At 37.1% G+C, this 20944-nt stretch overlaps 1 protein-coding gene across 1 annotated transcript; it reads right to left on the bottom strand.

The window, feature by feature from the left end:
• Positions 1-1675: 1675 nt before the first annotated feature.
• LOC134663540 (medium-chain acyl-CoA ligase ACSF2, mitochondrial-like) lies at positions 1676-20855 on the bottom strand. The gene is made up of 12 exons (XM_063519940.1): positions 20727-20855; positions 20035-20212; positions 19649-19777; positions 18932-19152; positions 15373-15485; positions 7426-7532; positions 4933-5060; positions 4472-4637; positions 4012-4125; positions 3461-3603; positions 2661-2802; positions 1676-2380 (listed from the first exon to the last, which is right to left on the bottom strand). The coding sequence occupies exons 1-12, from the start codon at positions 20783-20785 to the stop codon at positions 2153-2155; spliced, it is 1728 nt and encodes a 575-aa protein (XP_063376010.1). The 5' UTR covers positions 20786-20855; the 3' UTR covers positions 1676-2152.
• Between the last annotated feature and the right edge of the window lie 89 nt (positions 20856-20944).

Consider the following 20944-nt stretch of genomic DNA (forward strand, 5'->3'; position numbering starts at 1 on the left):
TAAATAAAGTAACTATGTACCTAAGTATTTATCTATGCAAGTATGTATATCGTCGGCATCGTCGCCTAGTACTCATAATACAAACTTTGCTTAATTTGGGGCTAGGTCAACGGGTGAAAGATTGTCCCCAAATATTGATTTTTATGGACTCACCAGCTCTCACCATACCATGCACCAGCCTCATTCCTATCAAAGACATCTGTCAAATAGGACTATAAAAAATGCAAGTGCAAGTCGAACTCGCCCACCTTACAAATTTAAATTATTTCTTTTTTTGTAGGTTTACTTTATAGTTTTCAGATTATTCCCTCTACTTATAGTGTAAGACAATATTACTTGCTACATTTCATACTTCTAGGTCAACGGGACTTCCTTTAGTATTCGACAGTCTCAAATGAATCAAAATTTAAAACTGGTAGGTAGTAGGTAAGCTACCTACTACCTACCAGTTTTAAATACTGTCGAATACTTACGTATTTTGACATAAACGACCGTATCTTTTTTTACGTTAATTTAGAAGTTTGAAACCACCCATCCACGAACACAGAGGGTTTGTTGAAGGAATAGGATATAAATAAAATCGCTGGCAATAAATAAAATCGATGAAATAGCTACCAATAACCATGTGCCAGGTCTGAGGATGGCAACATCAATTACTAATAAAAAAAAGTATATTTTCCAGGAGAAAATGAGTTTTAAATATATATATAAAAAAATATAATTCTTTCAAGCGTTTTATTATGTAACAGAAATTTTGAAGTCGACAAACCAGAAAGAAACAAAAATGAGTTATCGGTAGCTTATGTCATTAGCTTTCATTTGATACCATTTCCTTCAGAATTACATGAAAATTTGAAAAGTTATTGAGCGGAGAGCCAAATATGTTTAGTATTTAAGAAGCTGAAGTGCTTGCTATTTCAAAGCTAAACACGAGATACTTGAATTTGTGTAGAATGGTTCTGAGATTTTCGAGCAGTAAACTACACAGAAAACATTTTATGCTTGTACAAAGTTTTATATACAAGAATATAAAAAAATAAAGTCTGTATAAGCTTAATTTTATCGCCCTTAACATAATGGTATAAAAAGATGTTATATTTTAGACCAAATACCTAACAAAACTGACAAATTACGTTTTTTTGCTCTCCTCAAAAATTTGTCAAAACTGAGTTACTTGTTTTCTGCTTAGGGCAGCCGAGCTGCATGTAAACTGCGTCACAAATTGATAAATTAAGCGCTGGTGGCCTAGCGGTGAGAGCGTGCGACTTGCAATCTGGAGGTCGCGGGTTCAAACCCCGGCTCGTACCAATGAGTTTTTCGGAACTTATGTACGAAATATCATTTGATATTTACCAGTCGCTTTTCGGTGAAGGAAAACATCGTAAGGAAACCGAACTTATCCCAAAAAGGCCTAGTTTACCCTCTGGGTTGGAAGGTCAGATGGCAGTCGCTTTCGTAAAAACTAGTGCCTACGTCAAATCATGGGATTAGTTGTCAAGCGGACCCCAGGCTCTCATGAGCTGTGGCGAAATGCCGGGATAACGCGAGGAAGAAGAAGAAAGGAATCTCATAATAGGTATTCTTGACGACTAGGCAGGACATTAGATCTGTAGGTACCTATATGTACATCGTTTGGCAACTAAAAGAGGCTAATTCAAACTTGAGACATCGCTTTGATGTCAGGTGCACGTTCGAATTGGCCTAAAGGGTTAATTTAAATAAGTTGACTTTGAGAAAGAAGAAGAATGAATCTTTAAGAAACTACTTAGTTGTACAATGTTGGTCAGTATACATCGACATTACACACAGTTGTAATAGGTATCCGTGTATCACACAACACAGTGACCTAATTCGTTGACAATTAGAATGCCAGCTCTAAAAATGTTAACTAGTAAAATTGTATGTTATTATATAACCCTATTTTTTATAGTTATGTTGTTAACAAGGATTAGTCAATAAGGAAATTATTTATCTGTCTCTCCGTCCGTCCGTTCGCGGCATTCCTCAGAAAAAAGAATGACAGAAATAATATGTATTTCAATTTAGATTTCATGATATACCCATATGCTTGCTTATCTTATAATATTAATTTCAAATAAAGAATAGTACAGGCATTGACTAAATTGTTGCTAATAAATAGTTTATAATAAAATCAAAGTGCCCCGGATTCGATCATATCTCGAAGCTTGTATTTTTGAATCTTGCCCGACGCAGTTTTTGGAAATTCTTCTATGACTTTCAAGAGCCTAGGGATCTTGAATTTAGCCAGTTTTCCCGAGCAGTAACGGGTCACCTCCTCAGGAGTAACAGAGGAGCCATCTCGCAGACGCAATACCGCGCACAACTCCTCTCCAAGCCTCTCATCTGAAACTCCTACCACCTGTTGATAAGATTGATAAAATGTTTATTAATACACACAGCAAGTGATATGATTGATAAGTGATAACAATGACGTCGTGTTACAAGGAGGGAATTTATTACAGCGATATCTCGTGTGCGAATATGCGGGTGCTATGCGAATTATTCTTTACCTCGCTAGATTTCCACAATATGGACAGTTTGACAGTATCTATAGCATGATATGTGTAACTTAACCCGTAGTTATGGTTCCTAGATATCAAAGATTAGATTTTTTTATCAAATAAGTAGGTAGGTAGTACTTGGCTCTCGAGGATGTCGCGGTGCGTGTTGAGCAGGTCCTCGATCTCCTTGGGCGCGATGTTCTCCCCGCCGCGCACTATGATGTCCTTCAGCCGACCCACTATCCGCCCGTACCCATCTTCGCCCAGGATGAACTTATCTCTGTTTTACACAAATTTTAATAGTTATAAAATGTCGTTGATCCTAACCCTCTCATGGTCTTCGCTTAACATAAGTAAGAATATTTATTTTAAGGTGCCGTAGGACTCCGGCCAACAGTTTTCGAAAAATTTTAGCAATTTTTTAGATCACGATACGGTTGCAAAAAATATGAATAGCAATTTTAAGACATTTCTCTAGTAACTCAATTAATTCGAAACTAAACTAAACATCTTTCACTTGATGGAAATAAATCACAAATAATGCTCTAAAACGCTCCATTATTATTTTTTTCTTTTTTTTCATAAATCTATTAACACGAAAATTGCTTCTAAAAATGCGTAATTTTATATCTGATCGAACTAATAGATTACTTTTTTTGTTAAAAACAAGGATATCTACGATCCCGGGGCACGCACGGCAGTCCGCTTAGTGTTCAGCGAGCTGCGTTCGGAGAAGGACCAGAGGGCCTACCGCGAACCACGTTCGACGTGTTGCCTCCATGTCACACTTGCTTACGAATTTACAAATGCGACAGAAAGGCAACACGTCGAACGTGGTTCGCGGTAGGCCCTCTGAACTCACGGCGGCGCCCTAAACAACATCTGACCGATCCTGTCACCGACGATGTAATCGTTTTAAAAGCTTGAAATGCTGTTACCCTGTGTGCAGCCATCCATCTTCCCCTAAAGCCTGCCTGGTCTTCTCCGGCTCCCCCCAGTAGCCCATCATGGTGTTGTACCCCCTCACCATCAGCTCCCCGGAACTGCCGAATGGGACCACTTTACCTTGTTCGTCGACTACCTTCAGGTAATAGAATTTTGTTATTTTAAAAGCAACTAACTACCTGTAACCTGATAAAATCAATTCTAATTATTTTGGGAGATTTTTAATTTTTTATACTTTGTTTACTACCTAAATGAATAGGTAATCCATATATCAACGCTAAATTAAGATCGGCTAACCGAAATTAATACTCGAATTTATAAATCTCTCTTTTGCAAATCTCAGTCAAGTGCAATTCAACCAAAATAATCGACAAGGACCTGCTAATTGATCTGTATCAGAATCAGGCATGTTTATCAGTAGTACTTACCTACGTTTAAATCAGGAATTTTCAAGAGTAAAAATTTTTTAAACTAAAATCTATTAAAATCTTGTAAAGTTTGATACCCCTATGCTATTGGTAAGTATAGGTCGGTACATTAATACCTTTGTTTCAACATGGTCTTGTATGTAGCCGACTGTCCCGGCAACCAAATCAGTGCTGTCGTCGGGTAGCGACTGAAACACAGCTGCGGTAGTCTCTGTCATTCCGAATAAACTCTGGAACGAAAGGAGTTCTTTGAATTTCTGTCATCTGCCAAAGTCAGAAAGGTTATATACCTACATGGTGGCATTAAATTAATGCATTCCCGTTGCCAAGGAGGTTTTGGCCCCCGAAACCCCGAAATCGCGAAAAACAATTTGGCTGTTTCAGAATACATTTTGGCTGCCCCAGGAGGGTTATTATTTTTTTCGCGATTTCGGGGTTGGTCCCATAGTAAAAGTTGCTCAGTATAATCTCAAAACTTCCCTGGCAACGGTAATGCAGTTATTTTTAGCCACCCTATATTTGCGGCCACTATTTTAACTGGAACACTTGATCCGCGGGACATATAACACACTATACCGAGACAGTGCGTGCGTTGAGGTGTTGCTGGATGTCCCGTATGAGCTGCGGGCTGCACGGCGCGCCGCCGTTCAGCGCCACGCGCAGGTTAGGGCTTACTCCCATTTTCCTCGCCAGGAACACGAGGTCCACGAACATTGTCGGCGTGCCATTTACCACGGTACATCTACAACAAGATACCTATATCAGTCACATATATACTTACAACAGAGCTTAACCAGCATGTCGGAGTAATAATAAGACTAAGCGCCCGTATGTCCCCACCTGACATGCAGATGTTAGAGTGCATAGGTAAGTACTAGGTACATCAATATCTCCGTGTTCCACATCAGCGTTTTAGGTTAAAGTACCTACCTACAGTCTTACACCTTAAAAAGCTGTTATTTACTCATGGGTATTATACCTACATAACTACAATATTTACTTGCAGTCGAATTTCTAGTTTACATAAATGTACCTACTTGTCCGATAGCAGAGTTTTCATATTTGCCTCGACGTTGTACGTAGGTGCCGCCAGCACCAGCGACGTCCCGTGCCGGAGCGCAGATGCCACTGTGATGACCGAGCCCAGTGCGTGGAATAACGGAGACTGAAACAGATTGAAATATAAAGAAGGGCTTTACCAACTGCAACTGGCGGACTGGCGGACGGGTCTTAACACAGCTGTTATCGCATATACAGTGTGGAAAGATAAGTCTGGCCCTGGAAGGAAACTACCTTAAATCCTTAAGCTGGCTCATTTTACTTAAAGTAGACATTCCTTTATTTTTAAAAAGAAACAAAACTGCATTCAAAGATTTTTCTTGTTTTTCTTCAATTTGGCTTGTCTAAAAAAAACTTGAGTACTAAATATTAGATTTTATGGATATTTTGTATGACAGACGAGTGTAAGACCTAATGTTTCTTAGAGAAATGTTATCATTAACATTAACTTTATCGACTAGTAGAATAAAATTGCGAATGTTTATTTTTTGGAATTTTTAGTCAGTTCGAGTCCCGGGCGAGGCAAGCAAGTTTTAGGAAATCTTTGAATGCAGTTTTGTTTCTTTTTAAAAATAAAGGAATGTCTCCTTTAAGTAAAATGAGCTATCTTAAGGATTTAAGGTAGTTTCCCTCCAGGGCCCGACTTATCTTTCCACACTGTATATTAGATATGAGCGCCGCGCCGGCGCGCCGCCGCCGCCGACAAAATTTTCGCGCCGCCGCCGCCGACGCTGCGCTATCGGCGTGGCATCGGCGTGACCTTGTTAGATACTACTACTTTAAGAATCAGATAATATGTTATACTTTTTACACAATTTTGACAATAAAACATTATCTTATCTTATATATATTTTATCTAGTTTAAATCTTTAACGGCGCCACTCCAAATAGCTGAAAGACATTAGATAGGTATTTTAGTCCATATAATTCAAAAATATCGATGGTAAATTCATTTTTTTCTGTATGGTAATCGCGCTACTAGTCTTAGGGCAACGAAATTTTGCCAGCTGGTTAGCTCATCCGTCTTTCATCGCGAAATTAACCATTGCAAACATGGTTGAGAATGTTTCTAAGAGGTGCAAAAAGGGGTCAATTTCACATATTAAGCGTTTTCACGTCCAAAGGGCCCGCCGTTGGCTTCGCACGGAAGGGCGTCGGAAACGGTACCGGGTCTCATTTAAACTTGGCCATTGTTCAAATTTCAAGCTTATCTCTCTCGCAGCTCAATCTTTGACCTCGCATCGCTCGCATGGAAGTAAGCCGCTATATGAACCTCCAAGTTTTCGGCCCTGTTTGGAGCTCAACTTTCGGCCTCACTTTTACAATGCTTGGTAATTGGTTTTTGTCCGATCTTAGCTCCACTGCAGCACGGCCTTTGGCCTCGCACGTATGCGCCTGCAGGAAAGCTCCAGGTATTTAACACTATGGCCTCAGTCTTTATCGGCCTTCTAATTTGCTTACACTGGACCACTAGTTCAATTCCAAGCTCTGCTTTCTTGCAGCTTGGTCTTCGACCTCGCACAAAAGCGAGCTGCCATCGGCGGCGGCGCTCTAGGCATTCGGCCGTCAGCCAAGCTCACACTTGGCGTTCGATTCTAACCTGTATTCTTACTTGCAGTTCAGCCTAGATAAGCCGCTCGCAAAGATCTTCCCGCCAGGGCCTCGCCAAGATTAAAACCGCCTCTGATGCCGCGCGATACCGTTTAAACTATATAAAACTATTTTCGCACATTTATTCAATAAATTATCCTTGAAATTGAAAAATGCACTTAATTTATAACTTTCTTACAGCCAAAACATATTTTTTTCGGTAAAATTTTGCTTTGAATTATTTTTTCATTATTCCAAGGAGTTTCAAGGCCACGCCGCCGATTCGCCGCCGCCGCCGACCGATTTTGACCGGCGCGCCGCCGCCGGCTAAACGCCTATCGGCGCTCATATCTACTGTATATAGAACTATTGATACGCATATAGGAATATAACAGAATTAATACATGAAGTACTGAAGTAGTAGGTACATAGTTCGTTCCGAGCTGAGACTTGTCTTCCAGCTCATTCATGACAGTTCATGACTGAAAATCATTATCTACCTACTGTTCAGTTAGGAGCATAAACTATTTAGCTGTAAGCTATGCCCTTCACTGTCATTTTCATATTCAAATATATACATACTTATCTAGTATCTATATCTTATATTTTACTATAGCTAAACTGCAAAACGTAATTCAAGACCAAAAAAAGTAAGAAATGTTGCCACTTTTTTAATAGCGCGTGTTGTATTTATGTAAAAATAAGTAAATAAAAGTACTTTTTTAAATCGTAGGAGTAAAATTACTAATAAATAAATTATCTTAGCGTGATTATTTATCAAAACGAATTTACTATTTTACAAACGAATTATTGCAGTGGCAACATTGTCTTTTTTGGTCTTGAATTACGTTTTGCAGTATAGTAACAAGTAACAAGTGTACCTGAACACACGTGATTTCATGGCCTTCGTGTAGGTTTTGCCTTTTGCCCATAAAGTAAGAATTATTCACTACTCCGAAATGCGAGTCCAACGCTGCTTTTGGATCACCTGAAATTAAAAATAAAATTTTAATACGATAATAATTATAAAATAATTATTTACTACTATACATAAATATGTGCCTATTAATCAGACACAACAAGCAGTGGTGGCCGAGTGGATATGACGTCTGGCTTTCAATCCGGAGGTCGCGGGTTCAAATCCTGGCTCGCTTAAACTAATAACGCATAGACAGATAGTCCCCATACGGCTAACCTGCCAAAAGTGAAGCCGAAACACGATCGATGTGTGCGTGGAACGCTCGTGTTTTACGCTCAGCAAACACACACATATATACAAAATATGTTGCCAGTATTTAATTACTTGTCTCAAAGAAGGGGAATTTTAACAACATCCATCCAACAAGCTTTTTGTTTATTTTGGGATGTATTGCATTTCTGTACTTTGTGAAATAGGACAGCTGATAAGTTTTAACTTTTTTTTTAACAAATGTGCATAAAATAATAAACTATGGTTAGTTCACATGGAGCCTACTAGATGGCGCTAGTAGTCCTCGATTTCGATGTAAACATTAGCGATATTTTATCTTTCCCGTAGTTTTAAAAATCCGAAACCTTGCGTAACTTGTGTTATGTGTTGCCTAGGTTTTTTATGTAAACATAACGAATGTGCAAACTAAGATTAATGTAAATTTGATAGCTTCCAGTTCCTAGGCAATGTTTAGTTCCTTGAGCCTCACAGGATGGCTCTACTAGTACCCAATGTTTTGTTCTTAAACCCAATGTTCCTGGAGTCTTAAAATTATGATTTCAAGCATTCCATAACACTTGTATTTTTACTAAAACGTAGCAAATGTATAGATTTGGATTAACGTAATCTTGAACATTCATACATATATAGTTCACCTATCTGCATAAAGATGGCGTTAATAGGCCTAGCATATCTCGTTTCTGAAACCTGAAAAAATACAGAACATCATGTAACATGTTCCTAAAAATATATCGAATGTATCTAAATAGTTTAACATACATAAAAACAACGCGCATGTTCGTACAATTTAACTGTTTACCAACTTGTCCCTAGATGTCACTGTACAGCGCGCATACTAATCCTACATGGCGGTGTTAAGATTTTTCCTAGAATAAGGACCCGATACACCGAATATTGTTAAAGTTGAGAATTAGTTAGGAGTCGCTAGGCGAACGGACTGCGTACCCTCTGGGACCCTTCCGGCCCTATTTGACTGCATAGTTTAAAATCTCGAGTACACCTTCGCGTTCGACTGCTGTCCTTTAGGACGCTGTTCGGCCTTAGGTAGTTAGTGTAGTTTGTTAGTCTAAGTATAATTGCAATTAATTAGCGCCGACTGGAATAAACTCCTGCCAACGTAAAACGCATTTAATTTCGCCTTCATCCCGCACGCCCCACCTCCAAGGAAACTACTCCACAAGAATAAATTTAAATACGGCAGAGCATATTCGGCTGTGTGTAGTCGGTTTCCAATGTTTCCATATTGCGTCATTCCGATTTACTTAGTCAAATTTTTTCCTTCCATCTCGCAGACAGAAGCAGATCAGTCAGAAAACTGAAACGAACATTACACAAAATAAAAATAAGAAAAAATCTAAATACCTAAATCATTAACTTAATTATTATTTTCTATAATTATACAATGAAATTTAATTGATCGTCTTTATTTAAGAATGTACACGTCATGTCCCATTTGGAGAAAAAAATATTCACTACACTGGCAACATTTATTAGAAATGGCGGCTGTAGTAAATTCGGATTTTTGTATTTACGATTATGTAAAAATGACAGCGTTTTACACAAAAATAAAACGCTAATTAAATAACTTACCCTATTCGGAACCTAATAATAATATTGAGAGTGGCAACTCTGTTGTCGGTCGTATTGTCCTTTTCTAGCATATACGTCCCTCTCTCTCCCACACTCCCACCACACAGCAGTTTGCTTTTTGGCGGTTGTCGCAAAAACAAATTTCCAACTCATTGTCTCAAAATTATACATATTTACACCAGGCAGGATTAAAACTTTAGGTTCCGAATAGGGTAAGTTATTTAATTAGCGTTTTATTTTTGTGTAAAACGCTGTCATTAAACAACTGTACCGCTATTCGGAACCTAATAATAATATTGAGACGTGTTTGTTATCGCCTGGTGGTGGGAAGACGCCAAGCCAATGTGATTATACATGTACTCATTATGTATATGTAATATTATTATATTATGAGTGTTTAATTAATTATGCAGTACACCCTTTACTTTAACACCTGTGAGGAGAGAGGTATTTAGTAAAGCATCCAATTTGATATTCCATTATATTATGATACTAACTTAACATTTTATATACGTACTTAATGTACTTATAAATGTTCAAAAAGAATAAGTGAGTCACCACAAGGGTGCTATACTTAATTACTTAAATGTATGTGAAAACTAGGTAAAAAGAAGATGTGATAAGTCAGTCTACTCTTCAAGGAGCATACACATCTGTTATAAGGAGTAATGTAATTCAAGTATGAAAAGATAAAAATAATAAAGTACTAGAGTAGTTTTTATTTATAAGTCGCAATTATTATCAAATTTGATAATAATTATCTATAATAGTAAAGTAATCAGTTGCAGGAATATAACAAGGACAGGACATTTCTTATTTCCAGAATCCCTCGGGCTTAAGTAGACGAATATTTTAATTATTCGTTATATCACTATCACCACAAACAGAGTTAATAAAATTAGGTACTTATTGAAATGTCATAGGGAATCACTAAATTTATTTAATGACTATAAGCCATATACTTGGTTATAGGTTATAGTTATAGCTATAAATGCATTTAACCCTTTTAAACGCTTTACTAACGAGAACGCAAGTCAGTGTACATAAATAAACCTTGCTTAAAAGTGTGAAGGTTACTATGAGAGCTTAAGCCACAACACTCATGTGTTCACTGCGCTGTGGCACTAGTTATGACGCTTTGTGGTGACTGGTGCTACAGAACTTTATCAATAATATTCTAATTAAATTCATGTTTAGCTATCATAACCTTAATTTTACTAAAAAGTTTGTATATATGTAGTAAGAGTAGTTTCTTAGTGGTTTACTTTATCTGGTGCCTACAGGTAGACATAAGCCTTAAAACTTTATTGGTTCTGACCGCTAAAGTGGCATAATTTCTGTAAACTATTCATAGACATTGCTTAATTCTGAATATTCAGTTTTCTCTATTCAGTGTGTAAATTATAAGGAATCAGATACTTGATTCGAAACCCTAGCTCATCGCATAGGTGCTTTTAACCGAAATACAAATTTATGTACTTATTTCGTGATTTTACATTATTTGCTGTGGGAAACCAGGGGGTTCCCTACACTTTGCCGGGCGCCTGTGGCCCCAAAGCCAACAGCGCAGAGGCCCTTTAAGAGGCAGCTATTTTATCCAATGCTAGAATCAACAGTTTGTCGAATCTATTAGATATTTAGGTATACTTATCCTCCTTATGAACTAAGGATAATTGTTACTTGTTTATGTTTCAATAATAGCAAGATTGTAAATTATTTTATATTCTGAAATATAATATTACTTAATTTGGGCCAGTGTACTTTTGTATACTATATCTCTGGCCTACTACCTACTATAGGTTAGTCTAATAACATCCCGCCTCCTGGGAGGCAATATACAGAGTTCTTGGATATATATTCACGATATCGCTAAGTGTGTGGACCTACATAGTTTTCCGACACTTGACTGCATGAAATTATTGTGTACATTTTTTACAGGTCTCGAGCAAGAAGGGTACCTATATATAGGTTGACGTCCTTAACTTGTGGATTTGGTAATAGGAGCAAGACACAGACGGGGTGTAAATTAATTGATCCACCATGTTTCAAGAGATTCATGTGCATTGATGTCTTCAAGTTACACTGTACAGACAGACTATATAACTCTTTTGCAGAGTTTTGCCAACATATTATAATAAATGACTGCATTTGTTTGGGTGTACTTGTTCCACGACAAAAACATATTTTTATATATTACAATGTATTTTTGAAAAGTACTCGCCTTTCAAAATAGCTTCGCCTTTTCGCAAGGCTTGCTGCTGTTTCACATTGTGCAAAGCAAACAGTATCGCAATGCTATAATTTTGTATAAATTGAGAACTAGAGGGTCATGCCCTAGACGTGACCGCCCAGAAGTTATACTAGAATCGTTCTTGCAAACCATTAAGTCACTGTTTATTAAAAACCTTATGACTGGGTACATTACATTCCACGGTGGGTACATTTGTTAAACGTATAGTATCAAACTATGACGAATAATGATAAGTGAATTAAGTGATAACAATATTTGGTCCGTGCATAGAAGCACGTGCCCTTGAGATTAGCATGGGTAGTTTAAAATAAACTTAATCTGTGCATAGGAGCACTTACGATCAAGGTGATTCGAATCCTCAAGGTTCACAAGGCAGACATAAGGGTGTAAAATAAAGCATTCATAAACGCCCCGTTAGGTCAGTTTTGTATATTTTTATTTCCAACATGCTTGTGCAGCACATGACAATTTTCCTATACCATGCCAGTCAGGGATATAATAATTAAATAGGTAACCTTGGTTATGTCGTGTACCTACATAGGTAGGTACTCGTAAAAATGTTAACTGAAAGACTAGTGCTCTCGAGGCAAATATAATTTATATTAATTTCTAGTCTGTCATAGCAGGCATAGACTTCAAAAGTTTTTAGATACTTATTCATAGGGCCGCTAAACGGAACCCTTTGTACACCTTGAGCAGGCTGTTTGTGCTCTTGTAATTTTATTTTCACACCATGAGACATATCTTAAACATAGCTTATTTCAGAATTGAACCGTAAGCTATGTTGTGTCGTGAGCTTAAGTGAGCCTGATTTAATTAGAGTCCACAGATTATCTGGACCTTGGAGGATTGACCACACCTTATTCTAAATATCAATATTCTGCCTGGGCTTATGGTCGAATTTAGGTGACTAAATCTCTTAGTATTATCCATGCCACCCACGTTATGAGGCTTAGCGTCTCCAGACCACAATTTTATATTACTTAGAGTGCAAAGGTTTTTTCATCTTTAAAATAAAAATGAGTCGAGATAGGCCTGGAATCTTAGGTTATTTTATACCTGTTATATTATAATTTTAGAAATGTTAATTAGTCCAATTTTGGGTTTAGCCAATAGGGTGTCCGGGACCCTTAAAATAGATTGGTAAACAAAAATGAAACCTCGAATAACGAAGCCTATTTCGACTGATTTTTACCCAGAACATTATTTTGTTAGAACCCTTTTCACTTGTCCTTTGTCCAAAAGGAGGTATTTACATATTCATCTTTGTTATATTTTTATGATTGTGGCCTACTCGCTCGCCTGTGTTATAAACATATCATTTAATTTCTAACATGCCTTGCGCAGGCTTATATAGGTTGTAATATCATCATCAATAACTTGATATCAGTTTGTGAATGAATCAAAGATTCTTTGGCACACCTTACGCAGGTGGAAACATGGCAGCCTTGCGCAGGCTTAAATAGGTACACAACATATTGGTTTCATCACAAATAACTTGACGTTAGTTTGTGACTGCATAAAAGATTCTCTTAGGCACACCTTACGCAGGTGGAACCATAACAGACATAGCTTAAGAATATCATTCAAATGAAGTTTATGGGTAATATTCCCTTAGTTGCGAGTTCTTCGCTCGACAAGGGGAAAGGATTTACTTTAATAGGCACTTTTAGAAAGTGTCATTCACGGTGACGAGATTTGCCATAACTAAACTTTAACTCTACAGTTAGCGAATATAATTTGAAATTATGAAGCAAACCATGCGTCTTCGTCAATGAATCATTCTAAACATTCCCATATCGTTAATGCCCTTTCAAGTCACAGGCTTCCGATTTTATTTAAAACGTTTACAAGTGTAGGTACAATTTATGTAGGTAGGTGGGTAGGCTTAAAGATTGACCGTCTTGTATGTACATATAGTTACATATAGAATGAATAATCAAGTTATTCAAATCCAAAATAATACAAGCACATATAGCAACTACATGCAAGAGTTCTTTTAAGCTGTTAGTACCTGTTATTTATTTAAAGAGATACCTATTTACCTACATTTTAAACATTTTTTTTTTTTTTTTTTTAATCAAAGATCTAGTTGGAGAGATATAAATTGGTAGATAAGGAGTGAAATACTTAAGGATTTCCATGTCATTCTTGCGCAGAGCCATGCTAATCTCTCTCTTTATCTAGGCAGACTTAAGTTTACGTACTGCCGAAGTAGGTACTCACTTTCCACAAAAATAAATGCAATGCTTGCGATGTAGGTTTGTTCGTTACCTTGTGTCCCTCAGAGCGGAAATAGAAGCCCCGCGAAGCGGGGCTTCGTCGACTCCTAAGCGGGTACACGTTATTTATCAGCAAGTTTATTACCAAAAAATTTATTTTGCAATATTATATTTAACCCGGAACGGGATAAACCGACAAGTTGCTGATAGATACTTGGACAGATAAACCCTACACGTCTATAAGCTTCTACCTTAATACGTAGGTTCTACGTAACACGTATTAACTATCCGATCCTTTCGTATTCGAGAACACAAATCACTTGAAAACTGAAGGGTATGCCTCCACACATCACCATTTAAGTGTTATACCTAATTTCAACCGTTATTATAGACACACAAAGATTTAAAGTAATAAGTAATAAGACTCAGAAGAGACTTAATGTAGGTATAATATTAATTAAATTCTAATGGTGACAAGTGCACGCTTTACCAGCTCGATGTGTTTTCTAACATTATGTGTTTTAGTATTTTCATTAGCATAGCCACGGTGCGCGCAGGCAGCCTTTGAAAACTTACACATTACTATTCCGGATCGTTTTTATTTGCTAGATAGTTTAACGGACACTAAATTTAAATATTTATTTCGAACGGCAAAAGCCGTTAGAAACTGTTTTTCAATATAGTCAGCTAAACTGAGGTACAAATTCAAAAACTCACCAGCAGTTTAGCTTCACGACCTTCCAGATGGAAAAACAGCAAGCCAATGAGTTGGAAATTTGTTTTTGCGACAACCGCCAAAAAGCAAACTGCTGTGTGGTGGGAGTGTGGGAGAGAGAGGGACGTATATGCTAGAAAAGGACAATACGACCGACAACAGAGTTGCCACTCTCAATATTATTATTAGGTTCCGAATAGCGGTACAGTTGTTTAATATCACATTAAACTCGATACTTTTGCGTGAAATGTAATATCAGGCGGTTTGTTTTTATTATATGATGTGTTGTGACACCCATTCACTGTACAAACAACCATCTTTCCTGTAGTTTTTGATTTTTAAACGGGAGGTGTACACAGACCGATTTGTCTTTGAGTACTGCGAGGGCCGTTCGAATACGATGATACGAGTGTGACGTGACGTCGCACTTGAAATGGCTTCACTGGGGGTGTACGGACTTGGTATCTATGCCTTATAAATCTATGCTGGCTCGTACCAATGAGTTTTTCGGAACTTATGTACGAAATATCATTTGATATTTACCACTAGCTTTTCGGTGAAGGAAAACATCGTGAGGAAACCTGCATACATCTGCGAAGAAATTCAAAGGTGTATGTGAAGTCCCCAATCCGCATTGGGCTAGCGTGGGGACTATAGCCCAAGCCCTCTCGCGCATGAGAGGAGGCCTGTGCTCAGCAGTGGGACGTATATAGGCTGAAATGATGAATGATGATGATGAATCAGACACTTCTAGGTTTCGGCACTTTAGATTATTCATCACTATTCGTCAGTAATGTTATAGTAACGAAAAGAAAAATTAAATACAAGTGATAAAGTTACCAGTAGTTCCAGAAGTAAAGTGGATGATGGCGCCGTCGTCTGGGTCTACTTGAGCGCCGTACCGTGATGCATCATGCCTGTTTGCCACCAGCGAGTCGTATGTAAATGTTCCTCTGTAATGCAAGTAACGCAGAGTATAAAGGAGATAGATAGAAAGCAGGACGCCTCTAAAATGATAAGTATCTAACGTGATTGCCGGTTTAAGACGAAACAGGAGCTAAGTTTTAAATATTTTAGGTAAATATACCCGTCTCGCTAACGGAAGCGGCTCCTAAAACTAGTGCGATAAGGACAAGGCGAAAAATCCCGCGTAAAAATCTCAAAAATCGAGGTTTCGTACTCGACTGTTTCCTCGTCCAAAACTTAACCAATCCTAACCAAACTTGGAAATCTAAATGATTATGAAATTAGGTACTTATCTGTGTCGGACCGTTTTGATTTTTTGGCTAATTGATATCAGTTCTGATTGAATACTACGCCTCTCATTGCGGCATAGTCAATTAGGCCATATTGGCCATTTTTGAAGGGCACTAGCGCCTTAAAAAACAAAATTTAGAGAAAATGACCACTCCAAGTACGATTCCCACCGAACGGGCCAAGTCGCACTGCGCATTTCACATTTGTACAGCTGCAAGTCGATCGGCTCCTCGCGGACGCGACCGGCTCCGGACGGACGCCATCGCTTTTGCCATACATCTATCTATCTATATATATATATATATATATATAAATGCAAGTGTCCTGACTGACTGATTCATCAACGCAGAGCCGAAACTACTAAAGCCAGAAAGTTGAAATTTGCACACCAGATTGCATTTATAAAATGTACAAGAGATAAGAAGCGATTTTGAGAAATTCAACCCCTAAGGGGGTCAAAAAGGGGATGAAAGTTAGTATGGGGTTAAAGTTTTCTTTTAAGCTAGGAATTTGAAACTTTGTAAAAAGATATATTATTAAAATACAAGAAAACTAATTTCAGCGTTTTTGAAAATTCATCCCCTGAGGTGGTGAAAAAGGGGTTGAAAGTTTGAGTGGTGGACTTGAATCTTTGTATTTAGGGATATTATTAGAAGACAGGAAAAGTAATTTCAGCGTTTTGTAAAATTCATCCCCTAACAGGGTTAAAAAGGGGTTGAAAATTTTAATCCATTACAAATGCTTTGAAACTTCTTAGAAAGGCATAATGGCCGATAAGAAAAAAAAGTGATTGCAACGTTTTTGGAAATTCAGCCCCTAAGGGGGTTAAAAAGGGGATGAAAGTTCGTCTTCGGGTGCAAATTTTATTTTAAGCTAGGAACTTGAAACTTTGTAAAAACGTATCAAATTCAAAAATAAGAAAACTAATTTCAGCGTTTTAGAAAATTCATCCCCCAAGGTGGTGAAAAAGGGGTTGAAAGTTTGTATGGATATCAAAAAATTTTTCGAGCGCAGGACTTGAATCTTTGTATTTAGGGATATTATTAGAAGACAATAAAAGTAATTTCAGCGTTTTGTCAAATTCATCCCCTAACAGGGTTAAAAAGGGGATGAAAGTTTGTATGGGGTTAAAGTTTTCTTTTGAGCTAGGAATTTGAAACTTCGTTAAAAGATATAGGGTACATCGCCAATTACTAGCCACCCCCCAATTACTGGCCACTTAATTTGATTTCTATTTATAGGTGAACAAAGTTCATTTTAGTATATAAGGTACGAAAATCCAATTATTAGCCAGTTTTCAATTACTGGCCACCTATTCCAAAAATGAATTCTATTTACAGATAAATAAAACTCATTTTCAGTATAAGGAAAATGGCCAGTAACTGAAATTTATCCACAACCCACTCGTTCAATAACTGGCCGCCTCTTACAAAAATTAGTTCTATTCACCTATACACAGAATTCATTTTAGTATAGGTGGCCAGTAATTGAAAACTGGCTAATAATTGGCGATGTACCCTATTATTAAAATACAAGAACACTAATTTCAGCGTTTTCGAAAATTCATCCTCTAAGGTGGTGAAAAAGGGGTTGAAAGTTTGTATGGATATCAAACATTTTTTCGAGTGTGGGACTTGAATCTTTGTATTTAGGGATATTATTAGAAGACAGGAAAAGTAATTTCAGCGTTTTGTAAATTTCATCCCCTAACAGGGTTAAAAAGGGGTTGAAAGTTTGAATCCATTACAAATGGTTTTGAAACTTCTTAGAAAGGCATAATAGCCGATTGCAAAAAAAAAAGTGATTGCAACGTTTTTGGAATTTCAACCCCTAAGGGGGTTAAAAAGGGGATGGAAGTTCGTCTGCGGGTGCAAATTTTATTTTAAGCAAGGAACTTGAAACTTTGTAAAAACATTTTAAATTAAAATACAAGAAAACTCATTTCAGCGTTTTTGAAAATTCATCCCCTAAGGTGGTGAAAAAAGAGTTGAAAGATTGTATGGATATCAAACATTTTTTCGAGCGCGGGACTTGAATCTTTGTATTTGGGGATACTATTAGAAGACAATAAAAGTAATTTCAGCGTTTTGTAAAATTCATCCCCTAACAGGGTTAAAATGGGTTTCAAAGTTTAAATCCATTACAAATGCTTTGAAAATTCTTAGAAAGGCATAATAGCCGATTACAAAAAAAAGTAATTGCAACGTTCTTGGAAATTCAACCCCTAAGGGGGTTAAAAAGGGGATGAAAGTTCGTCTTCAGGTGCAAATTTTATTTGAAGCTAGAAACTTGAAACTTTTTAATAAGGTATTATATTAAAATACAAGAAAACTGATTTCAGCATTTTTGAAAATTCATCCCTATGGTGGTGAAAACGGGGTTGAAAGTTTGTATGGATATCATGCATTTTTTCGAGTGCGGGATTTGAATCTTTGTATTTGGGGATATTATTAGAAGACAATAAAAGTAATTTCAGCGATTTGTAAGATTCATCCCCTAACAGGGTTAAAATGGGGTTCCAAGTTTGAATCCATTACAAATGCTTTGAAACTTCTTAGAAAGACATAATAGCCGATTACAAAAAAAAAGTAATTGCAACGTTTTTGGAAATTCAATCCCTAAGGGGGCTAAAAAGGGGATGAAAATTCGTCTTGGGGTGTAAATTTAATGTTAAGCTAGGAACTTTAACTTTTTGGAAAAAAGGTAATAAATTAAAAAACATGACAACTAATTCAAGCATTTTTGAAAATCATCCCCCAAGGTGAGAAAGGGGTTGAAAGTTTGTATGGAGATCAGATATTTTGTGAGTGCGGAATGCGGAACTTGAATCTTTGTATAAGGGTATAGGTACCTATTATGAGAATACAAGAAAAGTAATTTCAGCAACCAACATCAAAATCCACTTGACTTAAAACTTCATACAACTTGCTAAAAAAGAAAAGTACTTAATTTCAACATTGCTTGGATATGAAAATTATAGGTACTAAAGATGTAAAATGTTGAAGATAAGATTCCACGCGGATGAAGTCGCGGGCAACAGCTAGTATGTAGCATAATGCAGACTCCAGGCGAGGCGGTCGGTGAAAACCATACATTATTGACATTAATGGATACTACTACTTTAACTGAATTAGTTACTTACGGTAATGCGTTTTTATCACACGTGATGATGGTTTTCAAACTAGGGAATGTTTTGGACTCTATGGATTCTGCTTTTTGTTTATGTACTTCCGGTATCAACTGTTCTATTGTCTTATAATAGTTAGCCTTCTCTAAAGTATCACCTATAATTATGGCTTTCAACTCTGTTTTTTTAATACAGTATGTTAATTCAGGTTTCTCGTACACTGGATTCAAAGCTACCTGAAAATAAAAAGCATTAATTGTTAAGCACATTAATAAGGTGACGCTCTGATTTATTAAAAAACTTTCTTTATTAGGATCATTGAGACTAAGTATTATCAGGTGTATTAATGTAGATATTTTTTTAATTCAGTAGAAAGATCAAAGTATCTATCTGCCCCCTAGATTACATTTCCAAATAGAGATATTATCTCTAGAGTTCGAATTGAAAAGCATCTGCCACAATCTAGGTAGACATATCCCTTTTGGTTAGGTAAGCTATTGAGTTCGAGAGTTAGAAAATCGTAGATACTTTTGATACCTACATAATCTGATACGCTACTTTTGATGCTGACCGAACAACACAACAAATAAATACCTATTATAAATTTTGTTTTTCGCTATGTGTTATTTACATAACTTTTTAACTCCAAGTGTGCATCAGAATCGACGATTAAAGTCCAACTCCAACTAAATAAAGAAGAAAAAGTAGAAAAACGTTAACCGTACGACTTACGGAGATAAGGCCGACCCTCGCCGCCGCGACCAGCGCAACGATCCAAGCAGCGTTGTTGTGTGACCAAATGCCCACCCGGTCACCCTTTTCCAGCCCTCGAGATCTTAGGGCACAGCCCAAAGCATCTGCCTGTAAAGTAATTACTTTATATTTAACAAATGAACAAAAACACTGTCGTTGAGGCACCTATCTGGCCGTTGACGAGAAAGCTACTAGGGAGAGTCTTTATACCTACAGTCAATTAGTCACGCATTAAACTTACGCGTACATGAATAAAATAAATTCTTAGGTATCGTCAGGTTAGGTGACAATGACAACCAAAATTCACTAAATGCAAAATGGTTGTGGGGCAACAGAATACCGGCCCTTGCTGGTGTTTAACTAACTTCTGCCAGTAGCTGCTCATATGTGAGGGTGCGGTCTTCGTACACAGAGCGCACAGCTACTCGGCCAGGGTAGCGATGCGCGCTGGCCTCAACTGCCTGGCCTATCGTCGCGTAAGTCAGGGGCTCGGAGCCGGGGTTGTGCAGATAACTGGCATTGGAAAGTGTGCGACTGGCTTGCCTGAAAATATCGAGGTTTACCTCAAATAAATATACTCATTGACGATAAATATTATGTGATTCGATAACAATCCTTGCAAAAAGTTATTTGCTGTAAGTTTAAATGACTATTAATATAAAAAAATATAAGGGCTGTCTCATATTTTCATTGAAAATAATTTATTCTCCTTATTCCGGCCGGCTGTAAGTAAAAAAATAATATAGGTATGTTAGGTGAATTCTAATTCTGGCCATTAAGCATACATACATACATATTTAGGTAGGAAATGACTATAAATTAAATATTAACGTAAGGTTAATACTGCGATTCAAAGGAAGATTATTAATTTATAGCCTAAACCAGAAGCGGTATCATTGTCGCATTTTTATCACCTGTGATGCCATGCGTCACTTTTGCACTTACATATTTGTTAGAACGTGACAGGTATGGCGACAAATGATAACGAGCAAACCATCCACCAACTGGTTAATTTTCTTTACACGACAAAATATAACTTTATATTTAGCGAACTTACCCGATATTTTTCCCAAAGATGATATTGAATGACACGTAAGTAAGACGTTTAATCCACATAGTTTAATGAGTTTATTTATTGATATTCACTTATCTGGCGCTCAAAACACTGTTATCTCCGCCAGTCTACGGCACGTACTGGTTGGTTCAATGACAGATTGTTTTGTATGTATTTATGCTAAATAATTTGAATTGCATGTTATTAAAGAGAATAAAAAC

This window comes from Cydia fagiglandana, chromosome 1, assembly GCF_963556715.1.
Source record: "Cydia fagiglandana chromosome 1, ilCydFagi1.1, whole genome shotgun sequence".
NCBI lineage: Eukaryota > Metazoa > Arthropoda > Insecta > Lepidoptera > Tortricidae > Cydia > Cydia fagiglandana.

What these genes read in the sequence shown, in the direction of transcription:
- LOC134663540 (XM_063519940.1), bottom strand. Translation starts at nt 20,785, where the DNA reads ATGTGGATTAAACGTCTTACTTACGTGTCATTCAATATCATCTTTGGG. An exon ending in TGTGATAAAAACGCATTACC is followed by an intron (nt 15,486 to 18,931) that starts GTAAGTAACTAA and finishes CTTGCATTACAG; the next exon opens with AGGAACATTTACATACGACT. An exon ending in CTTTACTTCTGGAACTACTG is followed by an intron (nt 7,533 to 15,372) that starts GTAACTTTATCA and finishes TTTTAATTTCAG; the next exon opens with GTGATCCAAAAGCAGCGTTG.